This window comes from Bombina bombina, chromosome 6 (assembly GCF_027579735.1).
Source record: "Bombina bombina isolate aBomBom1 chromosome 6, aBomBom1.pri, whole genome shotgun sequence".
In the NCBI taxonomy this organism is placed as follows: domain Eukaryota; kingdom Metazoa; phylum Chordata; class Amphibia; order Anura; family Bombinatoridae; genus Bombina; species Bombina bombina.
In genome coordinates, this window is record NC_069504.1 from 742,788,429 (window position 1) to 742,811,685 (window position 23,257).

The 23,257-nt window shown below is 36.2% G+C and overlaps 1 protein-coding gene across 1 annotated transcript in view; it reads right to left on the bottom strand.

Moving 5' to 3' along the window:
- Positions 1-19,735, bottom strand: part of ANK1 (ankyrin 1) — a 789,047-nt gene extending 769,312 nt beyond the window's left edge. The window contains exon 1 of the mRNA XM_053717993.1: positions 19,677-19,735. Coding sequence (XP_053573968.1) covers positions 19,677-19,712 — 36 coding nt within the window. The 5' untranslated portion in view covers positions 19,713-19,735. The remainder of the gene's footprint in view (positions 1-19,676) is intronic.
- Between the last annotated feature and the right edge of the window lie 3,522 nt (positions 19,736-23,257).

Sequence of the window (23,257 nt, forward strand, 5' to 3'; positions counted from 1 at the left end):
GCACTGGTGATAGGAGTGCCAGCTTGAAGAGCTCCTGCCAAAGCTCCAGATATGTAATTCAAATGAAAAAAGTTCAAGCAGCACCTCCAATTGTACAAATTATTCCAATTTTATTGTACCAAGGCACACAAAATCATGACGTTTCGGGCTCAAATACCCTTAATCATATAACTTAAACATACTAAACACCTCTCTTAAATATCCTCTACCACAGGTGTTGCTAATTATAACATTCAATGTCAGAGAATTTTAACTCTTAAGTGTAAATGCCACCTAGTGGTCAGTATAAAGAATAACATACAATATACTTTTAAAAAAGTCTAACCATGCTACATACATGTATTGAAGCATACAAGAATACTTTTTACAAAAAAAATTTCAGAAAAACAATTTCTTTCAAAATAACAATTATTTTACAGAAAAACCTTCTTATGGAGTAGTTACAGATCCGGAAGAAAGGGTTACTTTTTTTCTAATAATCACATTTGGAAAAGTAGAATCTAAGCAAATCTACAGAAAAATCTAGAGATATTTAGATCTATTTCACGGTTCATACCCTTTGGGAACATACAATCTAACCTATAGATCCACATAGATTCTCTTTTCTTTAAAATTAATTCTCTATTTCCACCTCTACGAGGGATGGGAACATGATCAATTATTTGGAACTTTAATTGAGCAATTGAGTGACCTTTTGATAGAAAATGACTAGAGACTGGGGCATTTAGATCTTTACATCTTATATTTGATTTATGTTGGATAATCCTATCCCTTACTCTCTGGGTAGTCTCGCCAATGTAAATCCACCCACACGGGCATTTGATAAGATAAATCACATAACAGGAGTTGCATGTAAGAAAAGCATTAATTTTATATACTTTGCCTGTGTGTGGATGTACAAAGGTAGAACCTTTTACCATGTTGTTACAATTTGCACAGCCTAAACAAGGGTAACAACCCAATTTTTTTTTCGGTAATATAACTCTGCTTCAATTTTTTACTACCTATATCAGCCCTCACCAACTTATCCTTAATGCTGGAGCTTTTCCTGTAAGCAGACATTGGACTATTAGAAAATGATTGCACACCTGGATGGCATTCTCTCAACATAAACCAATACTTATTAATAAGCCTTTTAGTAGCAAGTGTCTGATAAAGAACTTGCTACTAAAAGGCTTAAAGAAATGGGTCAGAAATTCAGTAATAGGGGTTATCCAACGGACCTATTACGTGAGGAAGTGAAAAGGGCTAGTGAAGACACATGCACCAATACCATTAAGGAACAGGATAAGAAGGATAGAATTATTTTTGTATCAGAATATAGTAAACAAAGCTCAAAGATAAAAAGGATTATTAATAAGTATTGGTTTATGTTGAGAGAATGCCATCCAGGTGTGCAATCATTTTCTAATAGTCCAATGTCTGCTTACAGGAAAAGCTCCAGCATTAAGGATAAGTTCGTGAGGGCTGATATAGGTAGTAAAAAATTGAAGCAGAGTTATATTACCGAAAAAAATTTGGGTTGTTACCCTTGTTTAGGCTGTGCAAATTGTAACAACATGGTAAAAGGTTCTACCTTTGTACATCCACACACAGGCAAAGTATATAAAATTAATGCTTTTCTTACATACAACTCCTGTTATGTGATTTATCTTATCAAATGCCCGTGTGGGTGGATTTACATTGGCGAGACTACCCAGAGAGTAAGGGATAGGATTATCCAACATAAATCAAATATAAGATGTAAAGATCTAAATGCCCCAGTCTCTAGTCATTTTCTATCAAAAGGTCACTCAATTGCTCAATTAAAGTTCCAAATAATTCATCATGTTCCCATCCCTCGTAGAGGTGGAAATAGAGAATTAATTTTAAAGAAAAGAGAATCTATGTGGATCTATAGGTTAGATTGTATGTTCCCAAAGGGTATGAACCGTGAAATAGATCTAAATATCTTTCTCTAGATTTTTCTGTAGATTTGCTTAGATTCTACTTTTCCAAATGTGATTATTAGAAAAAAGAAACCCTTTCTTCCGGATCTGTAACTACTCCATAAGAGGTTTTTCTGTAAAATAATTGTTATTTTGAAAGAAATTGTTTTTCTGAAAAAAAAATTGTAAAAAGTATTCTTGTATGCTTCAATACATGTATGTAGCATGGTTAGACTTTTTTTAAAGTATATTGTATGTTATTCTTTATACTGACCACTAGGTGGCATTTACACTTAAGAGTTAAAATTCTCTGACATTGAATGTTATAATTAGCAACACCTGTGGTAGAGGGTATTTAAGAGAGGTGTTTAGTATGTTTAAGTTATATGATTAAGGGTATTTGAGCCCGAAACGTCATGATTTTGTGTGCCTTGGTACAATAAAATTGGAATAATTTGTACAATTGGAGGTGCTGCTTGAACTTTTTTCATTTGAATTAAATATAGTCACCAATCAGCAAGTGCTATCCAGGGTGCTGAACCAAAAACAGGCTGGCTCCTTAGCTTAGATTCCTACTTTTTCAAATAAATATATCAAGAGAAGAAAGAAAAATTGATAATAGGAGTAAATTTAGAAAGTTGCTTACAATTGCATGCTCAAATCTGAACAATGAAAGAAAAAAATCTGGTTTCATATCCCTTTAATACACCACTCTTTCTATGTAGATTATAAAAACTAAACTCGGGATTATACTTAAAGGATAAAACAATTGGAGCCTGCATGTGCACCATGATGTGCACAAACTTAAAGGGACATGAAACACAACATTTGTCTTTTTCATGATTCAAATAGAGAATGTGATTTTAAACAACTTTCCAATTTACTACTTTTATTCAATTTGCTTCATTCTCTTGATATCCTTTTTTGAAGGGTCAGCTATGCACTACTGGGAGCTATCTGAAGACATCTGGTGAACCAATGAAAAGAGGCATTTCTGTGCAGCCACAAATCTGCAGCTAACTCCCAGTAATGCATTGCTGCTACTGAGCCTACCTAGATATGCTTTTGAACTAAGAATACCAAGAGAGTGAAGCAATTTAGATACTAGAAGCAAATTGGAAAGTTGTTTAAAATCACATGTTCTGTCTGTATCAGGAAAGAAAAAATGAGGGTTTGAGACGAGATTTCTGAATGAATTCTGAGATAAAATTACAACTGCAGTGATAACATCACAGAATTTAAATTACATTACAGACTGCACCACATGTAACATTTCAGCCAAGTAATTTTTTTTTATATATATATTAAACTATATCATCATCTATAAGGGTAACAGGTAAACCAAATAGCAAGCCCATTCACACGTGTACTCCCCACGTGCCCATTCACACGTGTACTCCCCACGTGCCCATTCACACGTGTACTCCCCACGTGCCCATTCACACGTGTACTCCCCACGTGCCCATTCACACGTGTACTCCCCACGTGCCCATTCACACGTGTACTCCCCACGTGCCCATTCACACGTGTACTCCCCACGTGCCCATTCACACGTGTACTCCCCACGTGCCCATTCACACGTGTACTCCCCACGTGCCCATTCACACGTGTACTCCCCACGTGCCCATTCACACGTGTACTCCCCACGTGCCCATTCACACGTGTACTCCCCACGTGCCAATTCACACGTGTACTCCCCACATGCCCATTCACACGTGTACTCCCCACATGCCCATTCACACGTGTACTCCCCACATGCCCATTCACACGTGTACTCCCCACGTGCCCATTCACACGTGTACTCCCCACGTGCCCATTCACACGTGTACTCCCCACGTGCCCATTCACACGTGTACTCCCCACGTGCCCATTCACACGTGTACTCCCCACGTGCCCATTCACACGTGTACTCCCCACGTGCCCATTCACACGTGTACTCCCCACGTGCCCATTCACACGTGTACTCCCCACGTGCCCATTCACATGTGTACTCCCCACGTGCCAATTCACACGTGTACTCCCCACATGCCCATTCACACGTGTACTCCCCACATGCCCATTCACACGTGTACTCCCCATGTGCCCATTCACACGTGTACTCCCCGCTTGCTCGCTGCCAGTCCCAAGGAATAAAACATAGCAGATTATAAGAGTGCTCTAACGTTAAGGCAATTAAATTAAAGGGACTTCGAAATTGCAATGTACATTTATAATAGCAACAGTAAAGTCAAAATTAAACTATAACAGATTTAATAGCGAGTGAAATTCTAAGTAACTTTCAAATTTCTCTTGGTATACTTTGTTAAAGAGTAATCCTAGGTGAGTTCGGGATACTGCTGCCATAGAATGCTAAAGATAAGCACTCGCTCCTGAGCTCCTATCAGCCTACCTATATTTACTCTTCAACAAAAAGATACCAAAAGAACCAAGCAAATTTGATAACAGTAGATTGTTACATTTTTAAAACTACATGCTCTATTTTATTCATGAGCATTCATTTTGACTTTACTGTGCATTTAACTATTTGAATTGCTTTTGCTGCTAAATATATTGCTTAAAGGGACAGTATACTTGACATTTTTTGTTTAAAAAGATAGATAACGCTTTTACTACCCATTCCCCAGTTTTGCCCAACCAACATTGTTATAATAATGTACTTTATAACCTCTTATCTCAGTGCATTTTATTAGCTTTTCACAGCCAGACAGTGCTAGTTCATGTGTGCCACACTGATAACATTGTGCTCACTCCCGTGGAGTTATGAAGGAACCCGCACTAACTGGCTAAAATGCAAGTGTGTAAAAAGCACTGAGATAAGGGGCAGATAAGGGGCAGTATGCAGAGGCTTAGATACAAGGTAATAACAGAGGTAAAAAGTATATTAATATAACAGTGTTGTTCATGCAAAACTAGGGAATGGTAAATAAAATAATTTTCTATCTTTTTAAACAATAACATTTCTTCAAGTAGACTGTCCCTTTAAGAGCAAAAACAGAGTCTTCCTTACTCTCCCTAGAGAGTTTGAGAGTCACATTCTGGAACCTAAGTATGCTTTAAAATGTAGTAAATTGCCTGAACCATCTACATAATGCAAAGTAATTGCTAAGAGCAGTGGACAACCTAATATACAGCTAGCAAAATAGGCCCCAATCAAAGGTGGGATTCAAGTAGTTTTTTAACACAATGTGCAGAGTTTTACAAATCATTTTTTATATAATGTTTAATACTTTTGTATAGATAGTACTCTCAATACTACAGTACAGTAATCAGATTATTTTTTTTAAACTATTAATTAAAAAGCTTATTGTTTAAATAAACAAATGCTTCAGCAGGATAACTGGATCAATGGCTCAGGAGCTGCTGATTGGTTGCTGCAGATATATACCTTATGTTATTGGCTCACACAATGCTCACAGTAATGCATTGCAGCTTCTTCAACAAAGAATACCAAGAGAATGAAGACAATGTGATAATATAATTAAATTGGAAGTTGTTGATAAAATGGTATGCCATGTGGCTTTTCTTAAACAAAACAAAAACAACAAAAAAGAGTAAAAGTTAAAGGGACAGTAAACCTTAAAATTAATGTTATATAATTCTGCACATAATAATGTACATTATATAACATTATATTAGCCAACCATTATTTAACATAATATTGCCTTTTTATTTTTTAGCAAAAAACGCTGTTTTACAGACCCGCTCTCTGGGCTCTGCTGAGCGGGTCTGTTTTATTTTCCTCAGCGCATCGGGCCAGCTGTATAGTCACAGCCCGGCCCGACCGCGCCATAAGACTAAGTGCAGCTCGCTCCCGCTCTGTCTGACAGCAGGAGCAAGCTGCACTTAGTGTTATGGCGCGGTCGGGCCGGGCTGTGACTATACAGCTGGCCCGATGCGCTGAGGAAAAAAAAACAGACCCGCTCAGCAGAGCCCAGAGAGCGGGTCTGTAAAACAGCGTTTTTTGCTAAAAATAAAAAGGCAATATTATGTTAAATAATGGTTGGCTAATATAATGTTATATAATTCTGCACTATGTGTTGTTGTTACATTGTCCATAACTAAGGTTTCCATATTGCCACAGAAGGACACATAGTTAAAGTGATGGTAAACTGTTATTAAATGTATTTTATAAATTAAATAATGAATCTAGGTGAACTTCAAATTTATTTTGATGTTTATTGTATTAATACCCCCCAGCCACCTCCTGCCAGATGAACAGATAGCATGAGCGTGTGCTGCTATAGGAATACACTAATAGCCAAAGGTATGAGCTCAGGTGTTTCAGAACAAATATTGTGTTTTGTCTGCTCCAGTTACAGAAGAGTTTTGCTTGAGTTTATATTACATGAACCATATGATGCAACATAATCCACATTGTTCAAATTATATCTAGGTGTGCTCATTTTTTTTTAAAAGGTCTCACATTTTAATTAATTAAAATTTTAGCTATTTTTGTATGTTTTGTGTGTTATATTTTTAGTGCAGTAAAGTTTTATAGTGTAATGTCATCTTCTTTATTTGGTTCCAGAATTGTTTACATAGTACAATGAGAAAGATCAATTTGAGCATGAATGATCAATTTTGGAAAGACTATATTCTGTATACATAATATAATATATGTGTGTATACATACATACACACATATATATATATATATATATATATATATATATATATATATATATATATATATATATACATACACACATATATACTGTATATATACATATATATACAGTATATATATATATATATATATATACACACACACACATATATATATATATACACACACACATATATATGTGTATATATACATACACATATGTATTATTAAGGGAAATATAGATTTAATACAGTCTTAAGCGGTTATTCAGATACAATGTAATACATAATACATGTACAATATTAACTTAAACTTTCATGATTCAGAAAGAGCATGTAATTTTTAAATTCACTGCTACTTTGTTCTCTTGGGTAACTTTGTTAAAGAGGATATGTACCAATCCTCAGCAGCAGCAATGCACTACTGGGAGCTAGCTGTTTATTGGTGGATACACACATATGTCTTATGTCATTGGCTCACCAGATGAATTCAGCTATGTCCCAGCAGTGCATTGCTGTCCTGGAACATTTCTTTATGCACTGTTATAGCCCTTTAATGCAGGTTAAAGCATCAGACTCCTCACCTCCCATACTCTCAAGTACATAATTGGCATAGGAGGAAGAATTAACTTTACAGCAAGTACCAAAATAAGCAAGCATGGGTTAAATTATTAACCCTTCAGCATCTGTATATCAGAAAACCACAAAACACCCTAGTTTATATAGATGTTAAACAACCTGAAATATATAATATAATAATATGTTTAACCTGCTGACTACTGTCTTGAGGCTGCTGAGAACAATATATACAGATATTTTGAGGACTTGCTAAGACACTATTGAAAGCCTCTGCTAAACAAAGCCTCAGTACATCCACTATTGAGATGCCTGGCTTCATCACCTCCTACCCTGGTATTGTATTATATCTCATATCATGGCTTTACCTTACCTTACCTGACCCTCACACTGTGTCTGCTAAACCTCAATGTAACAGAAGACCACCAAGACTGCAGGGGGAAAAACATACTGCAAGCAAAAAGACTTATACCACAGCGCCCTCTGTGGTGGGAGTACTGCACAATATTCATAAACCATATTCAGACTGAATTAAACAAAGGACCAGTAAATACAGCAGATTTGCATAGTCAACACACTGAATTAAGATAATGCAATAGCACTTACTCTGAACTTCAAATGAGCAATAGATTTTTTTCTGACAAATTTCAAATTTATGTCTGTTTCCACCCCTTACTATATCACAGACATCCCAACCTGAAAGAACTAATTTCAGGGAGGTGCCCCCCCCCCTCAACCCTACCCCCCTTTCTCTGGCACTGCTCTTTCCGGGATCTTGTGTTTAATTTGTGGGTGTCAGGGAGCTACTATTTCAATGCGGGAGACTCCCGGAACTTCCGGGAGAATTGGGATGTCTGATATCATGTGAAAGCCATCAACCAATCTCACAAATACATATATGTATATTCTGTGAATTTTTGCACATGCTCAGTATGAGCTGGTGACTCAAAAAGTGTAAATCTAAAAATATTGTGTACATTTTGTTAATGCAAGTAAATTGGAAAGTTGTTTAAATGTACATGCTCTACCTGAATCATGAAAGTTTAATTTTGACTTGAGTGTCCCTTAAAAAAGCAGGTAAAGGAAGCCAAAAAGCGTGACTATGCCAGGAAAAACTGGGACAGTTGGCAACTATTCAACCATTTTATTTATATTTATATATATATATATATATATATATTTATATATATATATATATATATATATATATTGACCATATTGCCGCTTTAAAAAGGGACACATATGAAAAATACATGTCAGGGTTCTTATACAAAACATTTCTTTAAACAGCCCTGAAAACAGCCGACATATGTATTTTTCATATGTGTCCCTTTTTAAAGCAGCAATATGGTCACCCTATATATATACTGTATATATATATATATATATATATATATATATATATATATATATATATATATATATATATATATATATAGGCTTACCAGAAGTCCCACTTTTACTGGGATTGTCCCTGTTTGGAGGCGCTGTCCCAGTGTCCCACCCGGTTGCCACCTCCGGGTTTCAAATCATGTGTCTGGGTTTCAGACCGCCTGAAACCCGGACACATTATTCAAAATGACTAGACTGTGGCTCTCCAGCATAGTTGGATGCTGGTACTTTGTTACATACAGCCCTGCTTAGCTTAACGTTCGTGTCCTTCAAAGTTTACAATTAATAATACAGACTGAGTGAGCAGCATAGGTTTTTTTTAAATTTTGTAGTACTACTTGGTTTATTTTTCTAAGAAGTTAACACCCCCTCCCCCCCGACCCCTGGTGACATCACCGGTAATACACGTTCAGGGGAATCATATGGGTATGACTAGGAAGTGCAAACAGGTAGGATTTTTGGCGTGGATCTTGCTTTACTTCAGGCAGGATAGCATTTTGGCTGTAAACTTCCTGCGTTATGGTATAGAGTAGCCTCTTAAACAGCTTTAGCAGGTACTTACGTGTTTCTTTTTTACTTATTACATTCAATGTTGTATTTATGCCTTATCAGTATCCATTTCTGTTCCTTAATTAGACACATAAAACACATATTACCCTGCAGATATTAAATTGTGTGATGTATATGCTTGTCACTATTTTATGAAATTGATAATTATGCTTGATATTTGGCATTATTTAGAATCTGAGATTTAGATGAATGATTTATTTGTTGTGTATGGGTTGCCATGACAACGTAATGGTGCCTTTTTCACTAGGGGGTGGTGTTATGGTCTATTTAAACTGTGTGATTCACTTGTTGTTTGACTGAGGAAGGGTAGAGTATCCACAAAACATTACGCATATAAAAGCTACTACTTTTAAAAGGACCGGTAATCGCCACTCCCCTTGACCACATCCCTGACTACACCCCCACTGGCACCGCACCAGGTGGTCCCAGTTTCACCTTTAAAAATTATGGTAAACCTATATATATATATATATATATATATATATATATATATACACAGTCAAACATATATACACACACACACGCCTATGTTGAAGTGTACTGACTGATGATCTTGGCTCAAGCAGGAAAGATCTATTGTAACACTGATATAGCTTATAATAATCTGTAAGGAACATTTACATCTGAGGAGAATCAATTAAAACATTAATGGGCAGTCCATAGATTTAAAAGAGTTAGTACTAGATGTATCATTAAAAAAAAAGCTAGTGTGACAAACTGAGAACTTAAACAAAAGGTGTGTAATTGTGCAAGGGGTTTACTGTCTCTTTAAAACCAGATGTTTCAAGTGCTTGTAACATTGGTTTACATGAATGTGTTTCTTTTACATTTGTGAGTTTTAAGGGCACCCTTAGTTAACCAAATTAATATATATATAAATAACATGTAGCAACCAATATCCTCCTGGCCTTTCTTCACATGCAACATGAAAAAGAAATTAGGGAGAGACATCAAGTTTGTTAGTGAGAGGGGCATTTCACTTTAAAGGTTGTAAAATGTCTTCATACTACTTAAAGTGAATGTAAATTTTGATGCTAAAGTGCCCGGTTTTAAAAAAATTTGATTAAAAACAGGGGCACTTTAATGCATCAAAATTTACATTTCACTCCTGTTGTGAAAAAAAACCTTACCTTTTAAACTTGACAGCCGATCCAGCTTCCTCCACCCGTCGCAAAGTCTCTTCCTGGGTCTAAAATGAGGAATCCAGCTTCCTCCATTCACGGCTTCGAATCAGACACTGATTCCCCCGGGGGGGGAAGCCGTGATTGGAGGATGACGATCCATCATTTCTGACTTCAGAAATGGATTGCGACGACCGGAGGAAGCTGGAGCTGCTGTCAAGATTAAAAGGTAAGTATTTCTTCACAACGAGTGAAATGTAAATTTTGATTAATTAAAGTGCCCCTGTTTTTAATCAAATTTTTAAAAACCGGGCACTTAAGCATCAAAATTTACATTCACTTTAAAAAAAAAAAACCTAAAACAGAGGCCTATTGCATGCATATACTTATGGTATCTCTACATATGACCTCACAATGTATGTAAAGTAGAGATAAGCAACCAGTTGGTACATGAGACGCATAAGGCCCCTGGATGATTCTCACTCAGCCCCCTTCATGTCCTCTGGAAGAAGAAAGGGTGCCTAATTCTACATATCTAGTGTTCTTTCGCTAAAATACTACAGGGGGGGGGGCAAAAACACACACCTGTGAAATTAATGATTATATTAGTATAGACCAGCATTGAAGCACTGCATTGCAAAAGATGTTTTAAAATCATTTAAAGGGACATACATGTACAATAAGGAAATCTTAAAGGGACATGAAATCCCAATTTTTTTCTTTTATTATTCAGATAGAGAATAACATTTTTAAAAAGTTTCCAATTTATTTCTATCATCAAATGTGCTTTGTTCTTGTGTTATCTTTTGTTAAAGAGATATCTAGATAGGTACCGTGCACATGCCTGAGCACTACATAAAAGAAAATAGTGCTGCCATCTAGTGCTCTTGCTAATGTATAACATTGTTGCAAAACTGCTGCCATATAGTACTGCAGACACGTGCACACTCCTGAGCTTACCTTCCTGCTTTTGAACAAAGGATAACAAAAAAAAACAAAGAAAATTTGATAATAGAAGTACATTGGAAAGTTGTTTAAATTTGTATGTTCTATCTGAATCATGAAAGAAACAAATTGGGTTTTATGTCCCTTTAAATGTTTTACAATATTTTATTATTGCACTGCTGCTTGCATATTACTGAGTGTTAAATCATTGCAGAGCATCTGGTGAGCATACAAAGAGACACAAATATGTCTAGATCGCAGTAGTACATTGCACCTGTTAAGGATATGTAAATATGCTGTTCAACAAAGGATACCAAAAGAACAAAGTACATGTAATAACAAAAGTCTTAAAATCACATGCTCTATCTAAAAGTTTATTCCCGACTTACAGGTTTGACAATGTAAACATCTGCAGGAATTAGGAAGTCATGTGATCGTCAACATGGTCACTTGACTTCATCACTGGGATCGGATCCTGGGGGACTGCCTACTATGCTAGCCCACCCCCCAGTCCTATTATGGTTTTCATTAAATCAGGGGGCTGCAGGACGCCCATGTTGTTAATTAATCGATTAAACCTTTTTAAAGGGACAGTAAGCACCTTATAATTACAAGACATTTCTTTTGTGCTGCTATAGAAAAACACATTAACATCCTTTTTACTGCAATTATTTTTCAAAAGGCAAACCCCCCCCACCATTTGCCTTAATTGGAGGAGCCAATCTGGGCTTTAGTCCACAGACAACAAAGCTAGCCACTGTCATAAAGTTAGTAGTATACAATACATTGTTTTGCAGCTGTTTTAAGTCAATTAAGGATAGATATGTAGCAGTGTTAGCCTCGATACATCAGCAGGGTGCATTTCAAGTTCTGAGAATTAGAAATTACTCAATTTTCAGAGCTAAATTACATAAAATGGGGCAAAATAATAAAGTATATTCCAAAGTTGTTTCATTATGCATAACAAACGTTTTTTTTATACAAATCTCAAGGTGTTTAGTGTCCTTTTAATGTCCCTTTGAGGAATATACAAGAAATGTAATATATTTTTAAGGACTGGGGTTTAAAAAGGACATCAAAGTGCAATACGAAAAAGCACTGGGGACCTTGAACTAAACACGGTCAGGTGAGCCAATCACCAGAGGCATATGTGCAAAGCCACCAATCGCCTGTCATGTTCAGTTCTGGAGCTGAAGTGCATTGCTGTGCAGGCTTTAACCCCCTTGAAGTTGGTTAAATAAATAATCTTATGCAATGAATAGTGCAATAAGAAAATGATCTAATACATTAGAACATTTCTTGGACTTTGATGTCCCTTTAATATTAGGCACTGTAGGCGATTTTGATACCCTCTCCTTCAAATCCATTAGAATCCCTGTATGAAAACAATGTATGGCATCTATGGTGACTTTTTCTTTACTTCCTTTTCTAAGTCATTCCAATCCATAAGAGCAGAGCTTCTAAAACCCTTCCCTACTGTGAATTTTAGTAAAAAAACTTGCCCAAATACCAGAAAATCTTTAGCATTTTTTGCTATCACTCCAAATAAAACAGAAATTGAGCCTTATTTTTTATTTATTTACCTGTCAAAACTATATTTATATATAAAAAATAATAAGTAGACAGTACTGATCTAGGCCCATTTTGGTATATTTCATATATATATATATATATATATATATAGGTATACTTTTTTATACACCACACAAGTGAGGGGATTATTAACTAAAATAAGTAAATTTAACTTGTACCCATTGCTAATCTCTAACGGTTAGACTCTTTGGGCTCCATTTATCAAGCAGTTTTACTCCTATTATCAATTTTTCTTTGTTCTCTTGCTATCTTTATTTACAAAGCAAGAATGTAAAGCTTAGGAGCCGACTCATTTTAGGTTCAGCACCCTAGATAGCGCTTGCTTATTGGTGGCTACATTTGGCTAACCAATAAGCAAGCATAACCCAGGTTCTGAACCAAAAATGGGCCGGCTCCAAAGATTTACATTCCTGCTTTTTTTTTTTTAATAAAGATTACAAGAGAAAAAAGAAAAATTGGTGCTAGGAGTAAATTAGAAAGCTGCTTAAAATTGCATGCTGTTCATGTTTTTGCGGCCCCTTTCACTGGGTGTCCCAGCCTACCCTCATCAACAGTGCTAAACTGGGAGCTTCTAAGTACGTTTTACATTTTTTTTTTATACAGTACTAGAATTTTAGATTAGTAGCTGTGCATTTTCTTCTTTATTGCAGTGTCTATTACATGCAGGTAAATGAATTGGTGTACACTGTACTTTTAACCTTCGCTTTGAATATATCATTCTAGCTAGCATTTATTTAATGTATAATGTTCCTTAAAGGATCTGTAAATTCAGTACATTTGCATAATCAATAAATACACAATAAAAAGACAATGCAATAGCTTTTAATCTGAACTTCAAAATTAGTGGTAGATTTTTTTTTTTCTGACAAATTTCAAAGGTATGTCTATTTCCACTCCCTCTGTATCATGTGACAGCCATCAGCCAATCACAAATGCATATACGTATATTCTGTGAATTCTTGCACATGCTCAGTAGGAGCTGGAGATTCAAAAGGTGTAAATATAAAAAAACTTTGCATATTTTGTTAATGGAAGTAAATTGGAAAGTTGTTTAAATTTGCGTGCTCTATCTGAATCATTAAGGTTTAATTTTGACTTAAATGTCTCTTTAAAGGGACATAAAACCCAATTTTTTTCTTTCATAATTCAGACAAACATTCTAATTTACTTCTATTACTTAATTTTGAATTTTTTCTATGTATCCTTTGTTGGAAAGCATACCTAGGTAGACTCAGAAGGAGCTATGCACTACTGGGAGCTAGCTGCTGATGGGCAGCTGCACATAAATATGCCTCTTGTCATTATTTCAACAGATGTGTTCAGCTCTCATTAGTGCATTGCTGCTTAGTCAACAAAGGATACCATGAGATTAAAGCAAATTAGATCATAGAAGTCAATTGTAAAGTTGTTTAAAATGGAATGGTCATACCTCCCAACATTTGTGGCTGGGTATCTGGGACACTCAGGAGGTTGATGGGGGCCAGTCAGTCACTATTTTGTGGATGGAGCCATGTTGGGAGGAATGGGATCATGGGTGGCTAGTGGGTGAAATTGTGGGTGTGTTTGGTCGGTCAGTGGGTGTGTCTTAGCAGTTTGTGGGCGTATTTGAGTGTTCTTTGGGTGGTGCTAAAGGAATTTCTGCAAAATGGGGAATTGTGGGGAATTGGAACAATGGCCTATGTTCTACGGAGAAACTGTTTTACCCCGGCCAATAAAATTGCAATCAATGTGTAGAAAAACTGCCCCTTAAAAACTAGGAAGATTATACACATTTGTTGCACTTAGTATATAGTACAAGTTTTAAGGATGATATCCTACAAATATTACCATTATGGGAAGTCATTTATTAAACACTTTTTTTTATTTCCTGATGCAAATAGAACATTTAAGTTTGAACAACTTTCCAATTTACTTCTATTATCTAATTTACATCTTTCTCTTGTATCCTTGGTTGAAGGTGCAGCAATGTACTACTTGAAACTAGCTAAACACTAAAACCAATGAAAAGAGGCATGTATGTGCAGACACCAATCAGCAGATAGTTCCCAGCTCCTTAGCCTACTTAGGTATCCTTTTCAACTAAGGATACCAATAAAGTAAAGCAAATTAGATAATAGAAGTATATTGGAAAGTTGTTTAGAATTGTGTGCAGTATCTGAATCATGAAATACATTTTTTGGGTTTCATGTCCCTTTAAATAGTAAATACATGCTAGACATGATATATTGAGAGCAAAGAATAAGTATATGTAGATTTTTTTACAATTACATTAGTTGTTTAAACATTAAAGATATGTGTAAAGGTTTAAGGGACATTAAACCAAACATTTTTTTTTTCATGATTTAGAAAGAGCATGCAATTTTAAACAACTTTCTAATTTACTTCTATTATCTAATTTGCTTCATTCTATTGATATTCTTTGCTGGAAAGCATATCTAGATAGACTCAGGCACTGCTGATTGGTGGCTGCACATAGATGCCTCATGTTATTGGCTCACTCATTTGCATTTCTATTTCTTCAACAAGGGTATCAAAAAAAATGAAGCAAATTTGATAATAGAAGTAAATTTAAACATTGTTTAAAATTGTATTCTCTACCTGAATCACGAAAGAAAAAATTTGGGTTTAGTGTCCCTTTAAGTTTTGTTTAAGAATATTCATATTGAATATATTTATCAATAAATAATATTATTAAAGATTGGCTGCTAGTGAGTGAGTTACCTCAGAGAGTCCAGTATACACAGATACAATTTGTTTGGTGTATTCAAATATGTGAGTATCCATCTGTATACACCAATTTACATATAACTGCGTGTAATAGACACTAATATAAAGAATAATATACACAGATACTGATACAATAATACAGACTAAATAAACCCTTTTAAAAATGTACTTACAAGCTCCCAGTTTAGCACTGTTGAAAATGTTAGCTGGAACACCCACTGCAAGTGGTTCTATAGCAAAAACAGCAGACACTCCCCCCTCCCCCTGCATATGAAAAGACTCTTTACACAAACAGGAGCAAGCTAGAGTAGGTAGACAACAGTTTACTTCTAAAACTTTGGGGCTTGGTTAGGAGTCTGAAAATCAGCACAATGTTATTTTTTTAAAAAAAGAAAAACTATACATTTAAAAACTGTATGGGCTATATAAATGGATAATCTACAAAACATTTATAGAAAGAAAAATTGAGTGTATAATGTCCCTTTAAGTGTGTGCACAGTTCTTCACAGGATATGCTATGTGGCAACCCTTATTGTGTTTTCCAAACATTACAAGATCACTCAAATAATGTATGTATGTATGTATGGATTATACTGTATTATAATAATATATATGCCTTGTAAAGTCTGTAGTCTGCACTTCCAATTCTCACAGGATTTGGAAAGCCCACAAATGTTAGAGTAAAATTACAGGAGGAGGCCTAATAAACAATAAAAGTAAACTGCAAATTTTACTCTAACAATTGTGGACTTTCCAAATCCTGCGAGAAGTAAATTTAAAAGTTTTTTTTCAATTGTATGCTCTATCTGAATCGTGAAAGAAAATGTTGGGGTTTCATGTAAATTTAAAGAGATATTAAACCCATTTTTTTTTCTTTCATTATTCAGATAGAGCATGCAATTTTTAGCAACTTTCTAATTTACTCCTATTATACATTTTTCTTCATTCTCTTGGTATCTTTATTCGAAAAAGCAGGAATGTAAGTTTAGGAGCCAGCCTATTTTTTGTTCTGGGTAGAGCTTGCTGATTGGTGGCTACATCTAGCCACCAATCAGCAAGCCCTACCCAGATGCTGAACCAAAAATGGGTCAGCTCCAAAGTTTAGTTTCCTGCTAAAGATACCAAGCGAACGAAGATAAATTGATAATAGGAGTAAACTAGAAAGTTGCTTAAAATAACATGCTCTATCTGAATCATGAAAGAAAAATGTGGGTTTCATATCCCTTTAAACACTAAATATATTTCATGCACCTCCCTCTAATCATGGGTGCTGCCATTTTAAAACCTAGGTTATACTGCAGGTATCTGAAGGAGAATTGCTGCACATGTGCAAACAGGTCAGCATTGAAATGCAGTGTAAGCAAGATTTAAACATTGTGACACCCATGACCAGAGGGAGGAGGGGAATAACTTTAATAATACCATGCTTATAAATTGTATTTAGTGTTTAAAGGTGCATAAAACACGATTTATTTATTTCATGATTCAGACAGAACATACATTTTTAAACAAACTTTCCAATTTATTTCTATTCTCAAATTTGCGTCATTCTCTTGGCATCCAATCCTTTGTTGAAGGAGCAACAACGTATTACTGGCAGCTAGTTGTACACATCTGGCAAACCAGTGACTAGAGGGATATAAGTGCAGACACCAATCACCAGCTAGCTCTCAGTAGTGCTGTGCTGCTCCTGAGCCTACCTAGTATGTATGCTTTTCAGCTAAGGATACCAAGAGAATGAAGCAAATTAGAGAACAGAAGTAATGTGGAACGTTGATTAAAATTGCATCCTCTTTCTGAACATAAGAGAATTTTGGGGGACTTTATATCCCTTTAATGTCCCATTTAATGCAATATATAATATGATGTAAGTCTCAGTCTATCTAAAGTGTCATTTGATATTTGTGTTATTGGTTCTACTCAATTAAATTCAGGAGTGCAAAACATTTACCACAAAGCCAAATATCAAGGGTGGAGGATCCCATCCTGTGCCACCCATTTCTACCATCCCCCCTTTCTCCTCCTTTACATACCCCCTCACTCTGTGTAGAGCAGTAGACATGTAACAAAGCCACTACCTTGCAAATTCGGGACAACTGTCAGTGTTACAGTATTAAATGAGAAGCATTACACCCTCCATGCATCCATCTAGAAATACTTTAGTTATGAACTTGTTAATCATTTATAACATTTAAAACAACATCATAGAACTTGATGAATGATGTAATAATATAATAAAGGCATTAAAGCATTTCACAGTTCATGCATGTAAACCATACATTTGGCAACAAATCTTAAACATCAAATTTTGCAAGTATTGTAACAAGGTTGGTGTAACCGGATATGTATGCGGTACATGACTTTACACACGTAACACGGCTCTTGTGTGTATTACTCCCAACTTGGTTCAAGTTAAACACAGGATACAAAAATTGTAATCATTAATACAGTGTATGAAAGTGCTGTGCAAATTGTTAAAGTAAGTTAGGTATTGCTGTGTATGCACTTTGTAAGTTTTAATAACAGCTGATGCACCAGAGCCCACCACGGTACTGGCAATTACCCAAAAGCCTCAACAGCAGTAAAGGAAGCCAGTCAGAAGCTTATATGTTAGCAGCAGAGTCATGTGCAAGCCGTTATATCAGCAGGGGACCTGCACAACAGTCTTCATAATAGCAGGAGGCTGCAAATCTTCTTTAACCCACAGGGTATGTCGCTGGTCTTTCTATGGGATTTGCGTTACTAACTGCCCCCACCCAGCTACTTCATAATGCCACCTGGCTGGAAAAAATTTCTGTTGAGAACACTGTATATCCATTCATATAATGCATGGTCTAAATAGGGTCATGTATAATCATATGAGATCTTATTTGGGAATGCATCACAATGAGGGGATGAAGGGGCTATTCATATAATCTAAGGTAAAATTTGAGCATATACATTAGCTGGCACAGGTGGAACATAAGGGTCATGCATATGATCTGGTATATAGTCATCTTAAGGGGGGTATATGGACCACGCGTAAGATATGGCATCTAATTTTGGCCATAGAAGCCCTGTATATGATCTAATGGGCATCTTATTAGGGCAGGGGTCAGCAATCTTGGCTCTCCAGTTGTTTTAGATCTATATGTCCCATGATGCTTAAGTATCTTTAAGCTGCCTAATCATCATGGGAAATGTAGTTCTAAAAAATCTGGAGAGCTAAGGTTGCTGACCCCGGCATTAGGGCATAACTGGGGTTTGAATATGCTCTGAGTACACTTGAGTGTATAGCTGGCAAGGAGGAGGCTGCATAGGCACAAATCTGTTCTGCAGGCAAAGCATTACTGATATTATACATCAATCAATATTTAAGCTTTTATTAATTATAATAATAATAATAATTATTATTATTATTATTATTACTACTTATAATGGTAATCATAATAACAAAGTATTACATGTAGTGGGTCAGAAGTGTTTCTAGCACCAGGTACCTCATTAGTTCAGCCACTGGTTTGCATGACTAAGATATTTTTGACATTCTGTATAAAATGTGCCACTGTATATTACTATGATGTATGTACAGTGTAGTGTCACTGTGCCATTACAATTTAAGATGTTGATCTGAATGGGACGAGTCCCCTGCTATATTTTGCAGTTTTCTTAGGGATCTGCCTTAAAAGTTTGGTTATTGTCAATGTAACATTGCAATAATAATTTAATTGAATTTAACCCATTTTATGCTAGAGAGCTGCACCTGCCAGCAAGTGGGTTAAGCTGTAGGCAGCTATATGTATGATATGGCAGTTTATATTTGATGTCATAATATTTGTGTATTAGTGCTATATGTTTGGTGTTAACCATTTATAGTAAGCTATATGTATGGTATGGCATTTTATTACACTGTATGATGTCACAGTATTTGTCTATCAGTGTCATTGCATTCTGGGGTTAGAATTAGGGCATCCAGGGTCACTGGCAGGAGAATGAGGAAGCAACAATACTATAATAAGCTACAGGGAAAGAAGGGGAGACTGCCAGCATTAAGGAGACATTGCAGCCTGTGTTTCCTAACCTCTGCAGCCGACTTGGACACAAAGTAGCAGGTGCCAATTAGTCAGGCCATAAATAAACTCTCAAGGGGGCCCAAGAATGAAAATGGGAGGTGTAAAGCAGCCCACCCCATTGACCCCCCTGTCGCCGTACCTCACCCTCCCTTCTCTGTGTTACTCACAGGCCGTGCCCGCTGCTTGCTAGCCCGCTCTGCCATTCTGCTGCATAGTACACACAGCAACCTCTCCCTCCCTCCTTACATACTGCGTTCCCTCCCCCGCTCCCTACGTTGCTCTCCCCCTGTCCTCATTTCTATCCCCTCTCTCGTTCCTGTCTTTAAATACCAGGCACCCTGCCCAGTACTACTCAACCGGGAGATGAGAGAATGGGATTGGATGCAAACGGGAGTCTGTTAATCCTGACGACAACATGCAAAACTACATGCAAACAAACTAAACATTTATTTGAGCAAGGAAGGTGATCACTTATGCAGTTTCTACATAGGCTGAAGAATAATGTGTGATGTAAATAGGTTTGTGTATATAGCATGTTGCATATGAACAATCATACAATATGCAGAGATTGTCAGTGGCTATATTTTCATGAGTATTAGAGCTAAGAGTACATCTAAAATATAGATGAAAACGTTCATTATGATTTGTAGTGTCAAATTTATATTGTGAGTGCACTGGTTAAGCCAAGTCATATACAGTATTACCTTATGTGTCTCAGAATCAGTTTATAGGAATCATGTATGTACTTTTAAGCACCTGTGGTGAATAAACCAAATATCTGTGGGAGTTGTCCCTATTGGCCAATGAGTAGGGCACCGTCATTCACATGATAGTTTCAATTTAAAATTGAACAGCTTATTTTCATGCATAAAAATGTGTATCTGCTGCACATATATATGTAAATTCTTTTTATATTCACAGTACATATATTAAACATTTAAAGGGACATTATATTCAAAATTAAATTTTAATGGTTCAGACTTGTTTATTTTCTTTTGTTTGCTATTGGGATGTTCAATTTGGGTAGTATAGCAGCCCGGAAACCAACGTTCACCTGGCATACCTGGATATTCTAACCATCACAGCCTCTTACACAAATGCAAGTTCTCTGGCTGTTAAGTGCAGGCTCCTCCCGTCACTCCACCTTCTGCCTGCCCCTGTGCAGTGCTGTCAGTCTCGTCTCAGCATACTCAGAAGGCAGGGGGGGGACAGACAACAATAAACATGTAAAAGGGACAGGGGGGGCTGCATTACTGTGACTCTGTTTATGGTAATATTGCATTACCATAAACAAACGGAATCACAGTATTTGCATAACAACTCCATAACACATTTTGACCCCTTTGTTACCATAGGTAAAAGCTGCTATTAGCATATTTTATACTCTCCTCTGTCCCTCTTCTCATGCTCTTTCATTTCTTTACTCTTTTCTTTCTCGCTCCCTCCTTTCTCTTTCACTTTTCTCTCCCTCACCTATTGCCCACTCTTTGTCTTTTTAGTATCTCACTCTTCTCTCATCTCTCTCACTTCTTTCTCTTACTCCATTCTCTTCACTTTCTTCTCTCATTTTTTCATCTCCCTGTCCACCCTTATTTAATTCTCCCCCTCCTCTCTCTCCATTATCTCTTCTGACTCTATTTTTCCTTTCTCTTTTTTCCCTCTCACTTGTTCTTACTATTTTTCTTTCTACTATAGCTCAACTCTCTCCTCTAGAATCAACTATGTCTCCTCTCTCCCTTGTCCTTTCCCTGCTAGCTCTCTTCTTTGTCTCTGCAGACAGAGTGGACAGAGAAGGGATAGAGACAATCTCTCCCCCTTCTATAACCATTCTTTATTCTCTCTTTTCTCTCTTTACCCTCTCTCCCTTCTATAACCGTTCTCTTTACCCTCTCTCCCTTCTATAACCGTTCTCTTTATTTTCTCTCCCTTTTCTCTCTGTTTCTCCATCAACTCTCTCTATCGTCACACTATCTTTCTCTCTCTCTCTTACCTTTTTTCTTCTTGGTATAATGTTTAAAGTTCAAAGCACAATGTATTGTTTAAATAAAGAAAAAAAAGGGAAAAGTATTGTACACAGCCAGGTGTACAATACAGGGGATACTTAATAGGTAAATACAAATTAAACATAAGTAAATCCTCATTATATTTGAAATTTGCCTAAGGCCTCATCAACCCCAGAGCCGCCTCTGCCAGCCATATTCAGCAGTAGGGGCATGAACTAGACCTTAATGGCACTCATGGCAAAAATCTGGTAATATCCTGCCCTACATTGTAAATGAGGTGTTACTAGTTATTAAAAAATAACATTGATTTATTATATTTTGATAAATATAACTATTTACATTAAATAGTTTAGAAAATATAGTATTTGTTTATATAGAAGTTACATTTAATGAAACCTACTTTATGTAAAGTTATTTATCGTAATAAAATGTTGCTTTAATTTTACAGAATCCCATTTAGATAAGACAAATGCAAATTAGTTGCAGATTTCTTAGCCTGGGTGATCACCCAAGGAGAGATCTGCATAGTTTGATTTTACATTTGATAATATGATCTGAAGAACAGACCTAAAATAGTGTGTCACACTGTGACATCTCTGAGTTGTATATCTATTAGACATAATAGCACAGTAATTTCAGGTTTTGTTATTCATTAGTGAATCGAATCCTGACAATGGCCTTGGTTTGAAGCATTTGTTTTGCTCCAGCACCACATATATTAGAAAAGTACACATGCATGCTAATTTCCTTCTAATGGACACTATATATGGAAAACATTTAACCTTAAAAATAAAGAAACCACAAACTGGATGACCCAGCCGAATAATCCCCATTTATTGCTAACTGGGACACATACCCTTTGCATGACTCATGAACCCCACAGGCAGTTTTCCCTCTAAGGCCAGTTTTGTGAGTGGCTCAGTAGTGAAACAGTAAATAAGGGAACCATACCTTGCAGTCTTGTATAGTAATTGCTCGAGCTGTTTCACTACTGGACCGCTCACAAAACTGGCCTTAGAAGGAACACTTCCCACACAAAACAAACAACTAACCAGATCTAACTCCACTATGCTATCCTGCCATAATTAACTCCCTAACACCCAAGGGACCCACACACACACACTATATAAACAATACCCCACTCGTAAACAACCAAGGAGACACCCTATAACTCATCACTGACAACACAAAATACACCACCACCATCGTTTTGAATGCTGGTGCACAGGGAATATATAAATATGTCCTATGTGCCCATGCACAGCATTACAAGTATATTGCAAAAATGAATTTAAAAGTAAAATGCACTCATGCACCCTGTAACAAAACCTAGAGAGAATGGCCAATGCAAATTTAGGAATCAAGGTTCCATTTTTATTTATTAATAATACGGTAAGATTATAAAAGTACCATTCAACATACATTATTAAACAAAAATCTAAATAATGCAACTGTTTTTGTCCATGTAATAAATATTTGTTATAAGCAGATTTTAAAAAAAGTAGGTGCTTATGTTTTGCACACAACATTCAAGCTGTGTAGCTATGGTTTATTTGATATAAAAGCATGCACGTGATTACAGCCTACAGCCCTAAACTAATATAAGTGCATTATATTGTAGCCCTCATATCAACAAAAGAAAATGTAAGTGCAAGCCTCATACAGTTCCTCATTTATACATTACTCCATGACAGTATATAATAGGCTGGATTCTTTCAAACATGAAAGTGGTACCAGGGACATAT